Source organism: Adiantum capillus-veneris, chromosome 6 (genome assembly GCF_014529385.1).
Source record: "Adiantum capillus-veneris isolate H3 chromosome 6, ASM1452938v2, whole genome shotgun sequence".
In the NCBI taxonomy this organism is placed as follows: domain Eukaryota; kingdom Viridiplantae; phylum Streptophyta; class Polypodiopsida; order Polypodiales; family Pteridaceae; genus Adiantum; species Adiantum capillus-veneris.
Genome location: NC_140936.1, coordinates 5,829,138 through 5,843,722, shown reverse-complemented (window position 1 = coordinate 5,843,722; position 14,585 = coordinate 5,829,138). Strand labels below are relative to the sequence as shown.

At 42.4% G+C, this 14,585-nt stretch overlaps 1 protein-coding gene across 2 annotated transcripts; it reads right to left on the bottom strand.

The window, feature by feature from the left end:
• Window positions 1–6,172: 6,172 nt before the first annotated feature.
• LOC147455090 (serine/threonine-protein kinase SRK2A-like) lies at window positions 6,173–9,981 on the bottom strand. Of its 2 annotated transcripts, XM_086513929.1 has the most exons (9): window positions 9,572–9,977; window positions 9,402–9,476; window positions 9,214–9,315; window positions 9,067–9,120; window positions 7,491–7,583; window positions 7,309–7,401; window positions 6,959–7,063; window positions 6,770–6,868; window positions 6,173–6,680 (listed from the first exon to the last, which is right to left on the bottom strand). In XM_086513929.1, exons 1-9 carry the CDS (start codon window positions 9,689–9,691, stop codon window positions 6,414–6,416), a joined length of 1,008 nt encoding a protein of 335 aa, XP_086370055.1. In that variant the 5' UTR covers window positions 9,692–9,977; the 3' UTR covers window positions 6,173–6,413. The 2 variants fall into 2 exon arrangements, with proteins under 2 accessions (XP_086370055.1, XP_086370056.1); XM_086513930.1 differs by lacking the exon at window positions 6,959–7,063 and having other exon boundaries at window positions 9,572–9,981.
• Window positions 9,982–14,585: the final 4,604 nt, after the last annotated feature.

Below are 14,585 nucleotides of genomic sequence, written 5' to 3'. Positions count from 1 at the left end.
AATCAAAGTTCTACTGCCAATTATGATTGCGAAAATGCGGTGCCTGTGCGGAGAGGGAGAAGGAGAGAGACAGAACACAAGATGTGGATGAAACAACTCAACACAATGTGTATAAGAAAGCCCCTTATTCTTTTAACTAGTGAAGAATAAGATGTGTACAAGTAATGGGCAGTCAAACGTCTGTGGCGTGTTTGATCGAGGTAAGAGGCACATAGTGGCCTTTACCCCAACAACTGCACCTTGTGCATAGAGCCAATATTGTAAAGTGTCTGCCGCTGTAGACATATAAAACGATCACAAGCCAATCTACTAGCCTCAATTCTTCTTGAATAGAGTAGTTGATGTTATAGCAAAAGCGTAAACAATGATTTAGTGGAATGAAGCCCACCATACTGACACACCATGCATACACAATAGAAAAATAGAGTGATAAGCCCTTGGGGTTCAAGGACTACACTGACACTCACAGTGCATTGGCATGAACCTATTTTTTCATGCTCGCACAAAGCACATCGAGGTGCAGTACGTCTATGTAAAGGAGAGAATCTCAGCAGGAGAGATCAACTTGTCTTATGTGCCAACACAAGACAACCTCGCAGATCTTTTCACAAAGGCATTGTCTCATGAGAAGTTCGAAGCTTTCCGCAAAGCTTTGGGCTTACTCCCCTTTGTAGATTGATCATATCCTCAGGGCATGGCACTTCTCTATACTTTATATGCCAGCTCTCATTCACCGCATCACTCCCAAGTGCCAGGGGGGATTTGTTACCATATACATGTGGTAGTGATGTGTGTGAACACACTTAGGACCACCGAGACATTTTTTCCCTTACTAGGAGGTTTTCCCCCCTGCATTGTATATATGCCCATCACTCTAGGGCTATCATATCTTTTCATTATGTATGGTGCTCAATTTGACATACTATTTGAGTATGAAAATATATAGTGGTTTACACAACAATCCAACTTGAATGGGCAAAAGGCTAGGTGGTGTACTGAGATTCTTCAAGAGTATGATACAAATCTCCTCTATCGTAAAGGAAAATACAATGTGGAAGGTGATTCTCTCAGTAGAATGCCTGAGATAACCTCCCTTTTGTTCAATAAACTTTGCAGTGAGTTTTTGGAATCTATAAAGGGTGTGATGGAGCTATGTCAAAAAGAGGGATCCTGCTCACTCCAACACTGGTAGTGTGTCTACTTGGTCCACACCCAATTCTCCTCTTTTGAGTGATGCATAGATGGAAGAAATTTTTCATTGATGATGAGTACCTACTTCACAAGAGGAGAGTTTGTGTAGTGGGGGACAGACATTCAAAGCCAAATTCTCTATGGATATCATGATAGTCCCAAAGTGCAAGACACCCAAGCATAAAGAAAACTTATGCAAATGTATGATGATAGTTTTACTTGCCAGGTTTACATGGGTATGTTCAAAACTATGTCTTGCACTACCAAAAACATCAAGTTAATAAAGCAAAGCGCATGAAGGCAAGATGTCTCTTGCATCCTTTGGAGAATCCCAATTGTAAATGGGAGGGTATCTCGATGGATTTCATAGTGGGTCAACCAACCACTATACGTGGCCATGACTAGCCTGGGTGATTGTACACAGGTTGGCTAAAATTTATAAGTTTATTTCAGCCAAGTCCGATATAAAGACCCTAGAGCTAGTCAAAGTGTTTGTGGAAAATTTGTATAGATTGTATGAATTTCCCAACAACATTGTGAGTGATTTTGATCCCAAGTTTAATGACAAAGTCTGTGTTTAAATAGCTGGGACACAACTCAATATTAGTACTATAGATATCCTAAGACCGATGTGCAGAATGAACATGTTAATCAAGTGCTAGAGGATATGTTACGAGCGTACGTTAGCAAGAAGCAATCTGATTGGGAGGATTATCTCCCTATTTTGGAATTAGCTTATAATAGTGCCAAGCATGTCACTATTTATTTTAGTCCTTTTGTTCATGTATGACTTTCAACCTAGATCAACAACTACGGTGGGGTTGGCTACTGAGAAAATTCAACCAGTCAAGGAATTTATCCACAATCATGACGTGTTGAAATTTGCTCATCAAAATGTTTGATAAGCACAATAATGAAATAAGAAGTATGTTAATGAGAAACTTCGGTAAATCACCTTCATGGAAGGAGAAGAGGTATTCTTATGTGTTCCAAAGCATTCAAAAAGTCTGAAAACTAGTCATGTACCTAAGTTATCTCCTAGAGATTGTGGTCCATTCACAATACTCATGTGTACTCTTGTATTCATCCGATTTCTTGTGTAAGTTATTTACGTAAACGCTTTCATAGTAAAGGATCATCAAATTTTGGTTGATTTAATTGAACCTCCAACCACTCCATGACTTTAACTAAGAAGTATGTTAGGCATCCACGGATTGCTAGGGAGAGAGAACCTTTCACTAAGCTTAACAAGAATCTCACATCTCAACATGTTCTAGTGTTACAAGACCTCTCAAAGCTATTTGGGGTCCATTATGATGCTTGTGGGGATTGTCTAAGAGAAATTCTCCTTCAAGAAGGGCATGCCATTGCATACAAGATTACCATTTTCACTATGACCAGATGACCCTTAGCATTTATGAAAAATAGCTTTTGATTTTCTTACATGCCTTGGATACATGGAAGCACTATCGTTTTGGGACGCACTTCATCATACAGACGGATCATCAAAGTCTAAAAAGTACTTCATGATGCAAACCAACACCAATAATAATTAAATGAGGTAGAAACAATTTCTTTCGTAGTTTCATTTTTGCATAGTTCACATGCTCGACAAACACAATCAAGTAATAGATGCACTATCATGGCAACCATGCTCGTGTTGTATCTATTTCTTACCACAATGATGCCGCATCTATGGCAGATGAATATGCCGTTGATCCAAATTTCAAGGATGTAATGTGAGCCACGTCTTTTGGAACGACACAAGAACCATATTTGCTACAAGATGGTTATGTTTAAATCACAAGATCCAAGAAAATTCAAGCTAGAGTGAATGCAACGGAAACGCACTTTTACTAGCCCACCACAATGAAGAAACACATGATCAAGTCCCAATCCTACCAACTTTCATGGCCATCTAAGTTTTGATATCTTGGTCCAAGTCCATATCATGCACCAAACTTAGCCACATGGTTGCAGGTGCCGAGTGGGGACATTGGTGTTTCCTACTAGAGACTGGAATGCCCATGAAACTTTGCAATGTTGGAACCTTCACTACTTTTTTTTTCCTTGAAATTTTTTGTGCCCGTGAAAAACGCAAGCTCAATCTTGACCCATACCATGTGTTACATTTGCCATATAGCCATTGCAATGGCTGCAAGTGACCATTTTCCATTTTTCTCACCCTTTAAAAGCCTCATGCCCATTAGAGTTTTCTAGCTTGGTGAAAACCCACCAATTTTTGTACTATGGCCACCAATGCTAACATGGCCAAAGCTCATTCATGGTAGAGCATGATACCATGTAATAACGAATGGTCATGACCATGAAACTTTGCAACAACAAGATCTTCTCCATTTTTTCCACCCCAATAAAGTTTCATGACCATAAAGTTTGCGAGTTGGGTCTTGACCCATGCCATGCACTCAATTTGGCCAATATTGTAAGTTGATATCATAAGGCATTGAAAATAGGTGATCTAGTAAGAACACAAGGTTAGCAAAACAATGTTACATCTTAAACAAAAAGCATGTGATGTACACAAAGTACAATTGCCTATAGAGTATTCTACTCGAGAGTAGAGTATCCTAGAGTAGTGAGTGGCTCTAAGTGAGGGATAATTTGGTTGATAAGACTCTTTTCTGCATAAGCGGTGCGAGGTCATTGAGGGGGCTTGTGGTTTCCTACACGTCTTTGGTAAGGAGATGCCTCTTGGATCAAAATTGATGTAGGGCAAAAAGGGCCAATAAAAAATTGGGTCCCTGTGGAGGGACCCTTGGCTCTCTAACTTTGATTTCGTAAAGGTCCAATAATGGGACACTAAGTCCGTTGGTGAGACGGTTAGCCGAGTACAAGTTTAAACCGTGGCCGTCAGATCTGGGTTATAGCCTTGCTGGCCAAAGTGTCCCATTTCATGGCCCCCCATTCACGACCAGTTTTGTTACACGTAAATTTTTGGTCCCGTCGTGTGTTGCCGTCGAAGCTCTATTCGCGGCGCGATTTTTAAGGGAGGTAGACAGTGTTGCACTCTTTCCATTACACCCTTCGAGCCCGAAGATGGTGCACTGAAATTGTTGCCCACCTATTTGGCTGTTTTACCTTATATGCCTAAAGAATTTCTAGATATGAGGCACTTGAAGACTTGGCTTGAGCTTTGCCCTTCTCTTGATGTTTTGAGATGGTGGTGCGTGGGGCCGATAGCATTGGAGCTACGGGGTTTGAGGGGTGGGAACATGCAAGGTCAAAGTCACTCTCATCTCAGTATTGCTCGACCTTGAAAGCTCAGTTTCATCAAGAGGATGAGTAGTTCCTCTATGGCATTAGTGCTAGTAGCCCTTAAAGCCATTGTGTTTCTCACTTTTTGATGACTTGTCGACTATGATAAAAACAAGCATGATAGGAATCTCAAGGTGAGCTTCTTGAAATGCATTAAGCTCATCTTTGCATCATCTTGCATATGAATCGTTTCATACCAAGCCTAGATTAGGCAAGCCACAACAATGAACCGACTTCTATACGAGAACATTTGCCTCGCCTTTCCTTATCCTGGTTTCATATCCTGTACAATAGCTGTATAATCCGTTGTAAACGCTACTCAACATGGCTTACTCTCCTCACCCCCAGTCAATTTCACGTTGTATTCACTAAACACATGTCCGGAAAGTTGTCTCTCAAGTGGCCACTTCTTCCCCCAAGCCTCCAAAAATAAGAGAGGATTGAGATTCATGCTAAACCTGCCATAGAGACTACACAAGCCATTGAGCCACCAAGACTCCACCAAGAGAGCCCAACTAGTAATTAGGGGTGCAATCAAAACACAGCTTGCATCGACATGAGTTCGTCAAAAAGCTAGAGAGTGACATGCAACTAGCTGACAATGAGTTACTGTAAACACGTATGATTGTAATTAGTAACCTATCCCTGAGCTACACAAGAATGAGCAAAAGGTTTCCATATGCTGAGGAAAGCTGATGAGGAAATCGACCGCCACTGTACGCTTATGTTTGTAACTAGTGACCTACCCCTCAGATATTCAAGAATGGACAAAAAATTTTCATGTGTTGAGGAAAGCTGACGAGGAACCAATCCTCCTCTCAAGTCTAAAGTCAGGAATCACAGAGACACAATTATTAGTCACTGAGCTCATTGACAGCTTAGGCATTATCTGCAAGCTCCATAATTAGAGCTCCTCAAGCTAAGCAAGCACTCAAGCCCTTCCCAAATCTACGCGACTCACTCGACTCAAAGCCCACAGACAAGCAGCAAATAGGTGATTTACAAGATGGGATGACAGAAGACCTTTTCTGCCTATCCTTGATGCCTTTTAAGCATGCATGAGGCTCAATTATGCATATGAATATTTACCCAAGTCTCACGTGGGCATCATGTCCTGATCCCCAGCATGCCTCACCTGAAAAGGAAAAACTTTCAGGACATTAAAGCCCCAAGCCTTGACAAGTGAGCACAAGAGGTGGTTGGTGAAGATCACAAGTCTCTCTTCCATTCCTTCGGGTATAAGATTCAACTATGATACCTTCCATTCGTCCAAGTATGGATTCAATATTCAGTATTGGATATCAAAGGATGATGTAGCTTGTTTCTTGTCTCACCATCAGGCAAGTAGTCCCCTTGAACCCTTCCACCCTCAAAAAAGAAAAAGCTGCACTATGGAGCGGTGATGTTGAGGGAGTTTCATCAGGGTTGTTTTACCCTACTATGCCCCATAAGGGGTACAAAAAATTCAGAACACAACATCCACTATGGCATGCAGCCAATTTGACAAGTTTCTCAAGTTCGAAACCCATGTTTCAAATTCGTACAAAAAACGCCCACCAAGCATCACTTGTTAGGGATGGCAGATCACATGCTCCGTGTAAGCAAGCAACTTTGCCGCAAAGCATTGTTTGAGCACATGATGATGTTTGCAACATTACATAACACCATACAGCATAGTGGCATGGCACCTCTATAGACACTAGCATGCAGAAGATCTAAAGAATTTATATATGTCAAATGACAGGCTGATTACATTGTAAGTACACTTGCAAGGTACCAACTTTAATGGTAGTTTGCAATTGAGCAGCAGGGACCAAGATCTGCTTTTGTTACTCGCTCTGCAATGAGCAACAGCTTAACTGCAGAAAACAAAATTTCTGCATCCATAGCTTCCTCTGCAGACCTCAACCGGGGCATAATCGACAACTCGTGTCATCATCACATCCTCATACAGCGCACACAAAATCACCACTAGTCTCCACATCTATATCAGCTTCAACATCCAAGTCCAACTCATCTGGGTATCCACTTGCGCCCGGCACTTTTATGCCTGGGATTTTAGCTTCATTGACTATTCTCATGATCTCTTCATTCGTCTGTAAGTGCTCATTTGGATCATCATGGTTGTATGTCCTCTCCGATCCTTCCAGCAAGTCCTTGGGCAAATTTTTCAAGAACCAAGGATGCCTTTTGATTTCCTCAATCGTTATTCTCTGGAAATGTCGAGCATCAAAATGAATCTCAAATATGCACATCACAGTAACAGAAGTACAAGAATAGGCTTTTGATACGATCATCTTACCTTTGCGGGATTAGCTACAAAAATCCGAGCAAGTAGCTGCCGACATTCTGAAGACACGTGCACATAGTCCGGAATAGAATACTGCACACTGAGAATTCGCTGCCAAAAGAAGATAGAAAGATCGAGTAAGGAGATGGATACAAAAAAACCATTAAAAAAAATGCAGGGCATAGAAAGAGTGGTCATTACAGAAATAGTTTTACGGAAATTTCGAGGATCCTGAGGGTCCTCGAATGGGTAAGCCCCAACGAGCATCACATATAAAGTAACACCACAAGACCACACATCAGCAATCTGCAAAAGCAGGTTCAAAAATTGTAACCACTAATCTGAACACGGACCCACATAGGGACATACACAGTACTTTCTACACAATCTGCAAGAGTAACGTCTAAAATTGCAACCACCATTCTGAACACAGTCCCACATCCAATGTGGAAATGAACACTACCTCCTAGCCACCATCATCACACACACACCTTTTACCCTGACAAGTCAAAAATCTTCTTAAGAAATAGAAGTGAAAAAAATTAATGTACCTTTCCATCATATTCCTTGCGAGACAAGACCTCAGGAGCAATGTAGGCAGGTGTTCCCACAGTAGACTTAGGCTGAGAATGAAGCAGAGCAGACTGCCAGCAAAAATCACAATTCCTTCTCTCTCTCAGGCCCACATTTGCCCATATATTGTTGGAAGCCAAGTAATAAATTAGTGCCTCACCTTTGAATAACCAAAGTCACAAATTTTAAGCTTTGGCGTAGGACTTCCATCTAATAGAGTATTCTCAAGCTTCAGGTCCCGGTGGCAGATTTCCTATTCCACGCAAAAAAACTTTACCTGATCAGTATATATGTGAGACACAACAAGCAGACCTGCACCCTGTAGGACCCTTGCATCATGCATTGACCATCATGTTTAAATATTCATCAAGGTGATTTCATGAACTAATTCATATTAGCCCAGTAGCACACATACATGAACAGGGCAAGAATATCATTCTAAATTTAAGTAGCCAAAATTGCCTGGCTATAGCACACATACATGAACAGGGCAAGAAACTTGCATATATCATTCTAAATTTAAGTAGCCAAAATTGCCTGGCTATTGGTTAGAAGACCATAACAATATCTATGTGGCATTTTCCTCTAGATAAGCTGCCTATAGTTTGGCTGTCAATCAATCTCAGACAATTATGAAATTACCCAAATGAAGGCTATTAGATATAGTTATGTAGCATTCTCCTCCAAATAAGCTCCCTACACACGAACGGGACAACTTTGTGCTCTGGTTCCTCTTTGTCAGTATAGAAAAGAACTTCTGTATCCGAAAAGCTCCTCCCCTTTGTTGTTCATGGACATGAGAGTATTTCTACCTCAAATTACGCTATCACTAGAAACTCCACCATGTCTTGGCCTAGCTTCAGGAAACGCTGAAATAGATTGGAATTTTAAAATAAAAAACAGCACCAAACTCAAAGGATGGAAGCAAAAAGTTAACAGACCCTTCTGGCTTAAAAAATAATAAAAACAACCATTCACAAACCTTTATTTTTTTTCGACACACCAAAGGCCCACAGGGGAGTGCTTATCCCTTCCAAATATTGGCCATGTTACATGGTCGGGCAAGGGCCGCGTACCATTGGGCAAGAGCCACGCGTAGGCATCACCATGGCCACCTAATTGATGCACCACGTGCTGGGAACGACGGAGAGAACTCGTAGCAACCAGCTAGGAACCTCCTCCTCGGGTGACCACCCCAGGACGAGAATGCACTCGAGTGTCCAAGGGCATGAGCCCTAGCAACGTGAACACCAGGTGAGCACAAGGTGTCCCTCCAGGATGTGACCCGACGGGGGATTTGAACCCACAACCCGTAGGTTGAGAGGCCAAGGGCTTTACCGTTAGGCCAACTCTTTGGGGACACCATTTACCAATATTGAATCAGGACAACTTAGAAAGTCTAACTCATTTGAAACACACAGCAGAATGTAACAAAATTGCCAAGAAAAAAGTAAATACTGCTGCCAATAAATGCAATCCTTTTTTTAGACTACAGTAATAATTTGCAAATAATGCCGCACGGTACTTCCGCATATCTATGCAACCAACTCAACCCATAAAATGCAAAGTACTACTATCAATGTCCCAAATGAAGTCTTAGGAACTTTTGCCAGCTGGTATGCTAATCATTAAAGAGATGCACAAGTTAGCATCTGCAAAACACCACTAAATATCCCTCCCCACTACAAATTGACACAATAACTAGTGGAGAAAATAGTGGAAATACGGATGCCCACCATATTATGACAGTAGCTCACGCCACAGATGAGTTGTTGGAAGAAGAACCTAGCCTGCTCGAGAAAGATAAGAATCAACGAAGTCACATATCCAGTGTAAGTAACATACATGAAACGGACGTTATCAGAATATTAAGCAACACATACCTCATCTTCACTGAATCGCCCTGCATTGCAAATGCGTTCAAACAGTTCCCCGCCTGCCGCATACTCCATCACGATGGCCAGATGAGAGGGGGTGAGGCACACCTACACCGGTGCACACAAACTTGGTCTCATCAATTTGCACATGGATTTGGACATGTTGCATGAGACAGCTGCAGAAATTAAGTTACCTCTTTGAAGCGGACAATGTTAGGGTGACGCAGAGATCTGTGATTAATGATCTCCCTTTGCACGTTCTCATCTATCTGCCATAAGAAGAGGTACACACACATACACAGACTAACTCAAAAACTTCATCTTTATTTATATTAAAAATCAAGGCCAGTTATGGCTGAATTACCTTGGGACCGCGCTCAATGAGCTTGACTGCCACAAGCTCCTTGGTTTTCTTGTCACGCAGAAGCCTCGCGACACCGAAATTGCCAGACCCAATCTCTTTAACCACCTCGAAGCGCTCCATTTTCTGTCACAATTCGGTTAAAGGGGTTGCAAGGGAGAAGCCGGCGTCAGAAAGGGTTGTCTGTGTGTGTGTTGTGTGTGTGAGTTGGGGATATGTGCTTGCGAGCACAGAAAGAAAGTCGAATCCACCAAATGCGCAGTGTGAAAACGCAGCAAGGCAGCAACCCTAAATCTTTCACGACCCAGAGAGGAAAGCGGCAACAGCGTGTCTGAGAGCGAGAGCTAGGCGCTTGTGTCAAGTTGTAAGCGGGAGCTGGGTACGTGCGTGTGTGCGTGCGTGTATGTGTATGTGAGCGAGTGTACCGACGGGGGGCAGGCGCTTGACAATCGCGAAAAAGGTCGCTAGACGAGGCGCTGTCAAATAGTGGCATAGGGGCACGTGTCCTGTCAATAGATTGCCTCCAGGTTTGCAACCAACCATCGGATTCCACCTGCATTTCTCTATTTCTGAGAGAGGATGCCCACATGGAATTTAGACGGTGAACTTTGAAAACAAGGTTCCGGCCCTCCCTGGTTGATTGCACCTAGCTCAAGTTTCAACTTCATCTATACAATTATAAAAGGGGGAGGGATTGCACCCCCCCCCACAAACGCACACACACATGACAGAAGCAGATTCTCTCAGCCAGTGTGGCTTGCAATCCGAATCACAGGCGACACTGAGTGCGCTCAGAGCGAGAAAGAGAGAAAGATTGCACGACGGGAGAGAGAGAGAGAGAGAGAGAGAGAGAGAAAGAGAGTCATTGCCTGCTCATGCAACACACTTCCCCGTCTCCCTACCTACCTCTCTCTCCCACGTGGGGCCTATCAACCAGCACCCGCCAACCTTATCGCCCTAAGTGGGGCTTGTCAACAAGCATCCGCCAACCTGCCCGTGGAAGAGAGAGAGAGAGAGAGCACTCATGTAGAACAACAGTGTGGAAGAAAGGAGAATGAAATGAAATGAAGTAAAGTGAAAAACCATCATCATCAATGCCCAAGGATGCACGGCATTGGGCATTGTTAGATGTCGAGCATTGTCCGAGAAAGTATTGCATCGATGCGCTGAAGAGAATCGTCAATGTCCATCTTTGTAAATAGTTGTACTAGACGTCTCCCATGTCATGCTAGAATAGTCATGAGTGCTCTGTAGTGAATTAGGGGAGAGAGAGAGAGAGAGAGAGAGAGAGAGAGAGAGAGAGAGAGAGAGAGAGAGAGAGAGAGCACGTCATAGAAACTAATATATAACTATACCCGAGTAGGGGATTGGAGGGAGCTTTTCTCAAAAAAATGAACAGATGATTATTTTTTTGAAAAAGCTTTCTCTTTGCTCGTGTTAGTGTGTTGAGGCAAAAAGACGAAAAAGCTCTCTCTCTGCTCTATGTAGCACCTACTTAGGCTAACCATAGTGATTAATTATGCTCACAAAACAACCAAAGTCAGCATCAGGCACCCAAGAAACAAAAAACAGGCAAGTTTGTACACCCTCTTTCATTGTACATGATCTGTTCTACGACAACAAGCAAAAGCCATCTTTACAAGTATTTGCAAGCAAACAAAACACATTTGTTTATTCTCAGACTTTTTAAAGCATGCGTATATAGTGGCTGACCACCACAAACAACATTGTCTACAAAACGTTTTAGTGTGCTGAGGCAAAAAGATGGAAAAGCTCTCTCTTCTCTGCTCTACGTAGCACCTTCTTAGGACAACCATAGTGATTAATTATGCTCACAAAACACCCAAAATTAGCATCAAGTACCCAAGAAAAGAAAAGCAGACAAGTTTGTACACCCTCTTTCACTGTACATGATTGTTCTACGACAACAATCAAAAAGCCATCTTTACAAGTATTTGCAAGCAAACAAAACACATTTATTTATTTCCAAACTTTTCAAAGCATGCGTATACAGTGGGTGACCACAAACAGCATTGTCTACAAAATGTGAGGTATCTTGTTGTTAGTCTACTCTATGGGATGGGATGGTGGATCCAGTTCCACAATGTTTGGATGCGGCTCCACAAGAGACTGCCTTTAGGGAACGCTCGACTTCATCTACTACTCTCTTGTCTCGCTCTTGAATCTCTCTTAGGCGATGTGCTTGCATCTCCAAGACATTGTTCAGTCTGCTAGAGACATCCTTATTGCTCTCAAACACTATCATCATACAACCCATTTGGCTACCCATTAAGGCCAATGCGTCGCAATAACCCCCGTATTGAACGACAACGTCATTCTCATTGGTGTATTGTGCAAGCAACTGCCAAAGGAACCTGTAACATTTAATGGCCTAATAACTTATGTGTAGCGGAAATTAGCATGAACATAGTGGGCATTTCATTAGAATAGATTCCTAATGAGAATTACAAGAGTGCTTGGGTGGAGAGAGCAACAAAAAGCATAACGCCTAGTTAGATAGCATCGACAATACTTTCAAAAGAGAGAGAAATTAAGCTATTGACAACAGTTGAGGACCGGATTTGCATGGAGCCGGTCCCCCCTCCAAAAGGCTTTGTATTATGGTTTCTCCCATCAAGAGAGACATTGTACAATACAATTCTTTGTGTTCCTTCAAGACTAGCTAGTGCAATGAAGATGGAAGCTTCATACACCAAGCAAAACACTTAATCAAACACAACTTGAATTATCCCCGTTCTCAGACCCAAGACCTCACACACCTTCGAAGATGGTGAGAGCTAGCAGGGTATGAGAGTAGATTGAGAGGAAGAAGGAGTATCTTACGAGAAAGATGTACATCTCCTCACATAATCACTCATATTAGCATAGCTTAGCTTAGTAATTATCTTGGTAGAGGAGATGAGCATGCATTGAAGCTTGGCTCTTGGTTGGATTTGCATCCACATGCCAAGAGAGTGTTGATGTAGGCTTCTATCTCACAAGCTTGGAGTAGGTGATGAGCTCTCCATTAAAGCTTGGGAGGAGATAGAGTATTCTTCCTTCACACATGGTCAAGTGTGAGTGTGTGTGTGTCAATGCCAAGCAAAAATCAGCCCCCTCTCTCTCTTGGGCGAGCCCTAGCTGCTAATTTGGTCTGGTTTTTGCCTCATTGGACCTCCCCAAGTCAAGCCAATAGGTATTAAGCAGCATAAGTGATAGCCTTCTGACATGTGTCCCCCTTTCCCCTTTTGTGAGAGCTTTAGGTAATTAAATAATTAAACTAAACTCTCATTGGACCCCTTTGTCTCTTGGCCAATAGAAATCAGGCAAGCCATGGGGCTTCTGAATGCTCATTGGACCCTTTGGGAGACTGCCCAATAGTCTTCTAGGAGACTTAATTCTCATTGGTTTCTTTTATTAAATGTTTTTAAATTAATTAAACTAAATTTACTCTAGCTTAATTCTCATTGGTCCACTTCAAGGGTCTTCCAATAGGAATTGGGCACACCTTGTGGGCATCTGGCCTAGGGAGCTGACATGTGTCCCTCATTCCCTTTGTGTAAAGGGAGCCTGTGTGTGTGTGTGTGGCTTTCTCTCTCATCCCCTACCTTTGGGGCTCGCCCCCTCCCATGTAGGGATGTGCAAAGACTTTCAGGGCACACACAAAGCATCCAATTTTCCCTAGGGTTGACCTTTGGACACAACCTTTGAATTTTGGAACCTTAGCATTTTGGAAGTCTTAATGGGCTGAACCTTAGGGTCTTTTTAGCCCATTGTTGCACATGGCTCTTTTGCAGATGGCCCCCCCTTTGGATCCCTATTTTCCCTCCTTTGGATCCCTACTGTGGCCGGTCTGCTAGCTTAACCAATATTCTAGCTTTTTCTCCCTTGGCACTTCCCCACATTAAATGATCAGTTTAATATGAGAAAATCATTTAGGAGAATTAGATATTGATTATTATGACATTACCTCTCTCTTGAAATCATAGTCATCCTCGACTATGGTGTAGAGAAGATAAAGCATATTCATGAGTCCTTTTCTTAGCGGGTAGAGGATCCCTATGTTACCCTACGACATCATTCCATAATGGATGACTAGTCCATTTGGCGCTTGAGAGCCTGAGGCTGCCGCAAGCATGTCTGCACATTAGTCCTATCAGTCTTCCATAGTAGAGTGACAAGCTGTACTTGGTGTTTGGGAGACGTCGTCTCCGCAAACTTGATCTAAGCATGCATACTACTTCATTTTTGTGCACAAATAAAGAAAAAGAGTCTTATAAGACAAAAATTTTGTTCATTTTTAACATTTTGTACATTTGCTTACTCTTGGGAAGCATTGTAAGCATTGACAAGGTTTAGGTTATCCTTTAATTGTATGCCTTGCATCCATCTAGCATCTTCGAAAGGATAATTTTTAAACTTAATAAGATATCGTCGGATAGACTTACCGCCTCTTAATACCTTGTCTTCATGTCGGATAATGGACTTGGGCTGTAGCACCTCCTCTTTGTCCTCGATCTCCGGTGGGTCTTCAATAGTTGGTTCTTGAGGTGGCTCTCCTTTGTAAGGCTTTAATAGGCTCACATGAAAAGCATTGTGTATGAGCCAATGATTGGGCAACTTAAGTTGATAGGCCATCTCATTGATTGGCCTAAGAATCTGGAAGGGACCATAGTACCTTTTTGCTAGTTTAGCATAGTACTTTTGGTGGCCCGTAGGATTCTTGCCCGTCGTGTGCCTTAATCGAGCCTTGGGAAACTTTAACAAGACCCAATCGTTTTCTTTAAAGGCTTGGGCTCTTCTGTGCTTGTCAGCAACAGCCTTTTGCCTTTGCTGTGAGATAGAGATAGCATCCTTAATCTTTTGGAAAGATTCTTGTAGGTCTCGGCTATACTCATCTGCAGCGAAGATCTTCCCATGTACCTTAAGTAGCAAGGGACTTTTTGATCTTCCCTCAATTACCTCGAAAGGTGCTTTTCCTGTGGAAGTATGTACAGTGTTATTGTAAGCATACTCT

Excerpts from the sequence above, each read along its gene's own strand:
- LOC147455090 (XM_086513929.1), bottom strand. The coding sequence starts at position 9,691 with ATGGAGCGCTTCGAGGTGGTTAAAGAGATTGGGTCTGGCAATTTCGGT. Across the intron at positions 7,402-7,490 it reads GTGACTTTGGTTATTCAAAG|TCTGCTCTGCTTCATTCTCA; the intron begins GTGAGGCACTAA and ends TTTTGCTGGCAG. Across the intron at positions 6,681-6,769 it reads TTGTAGCTAATCCCGCAAAG|AGAATAACGATTGAGGAAAT; the intron begins GTAAGATGATCG and ends CGACATTTCCAG.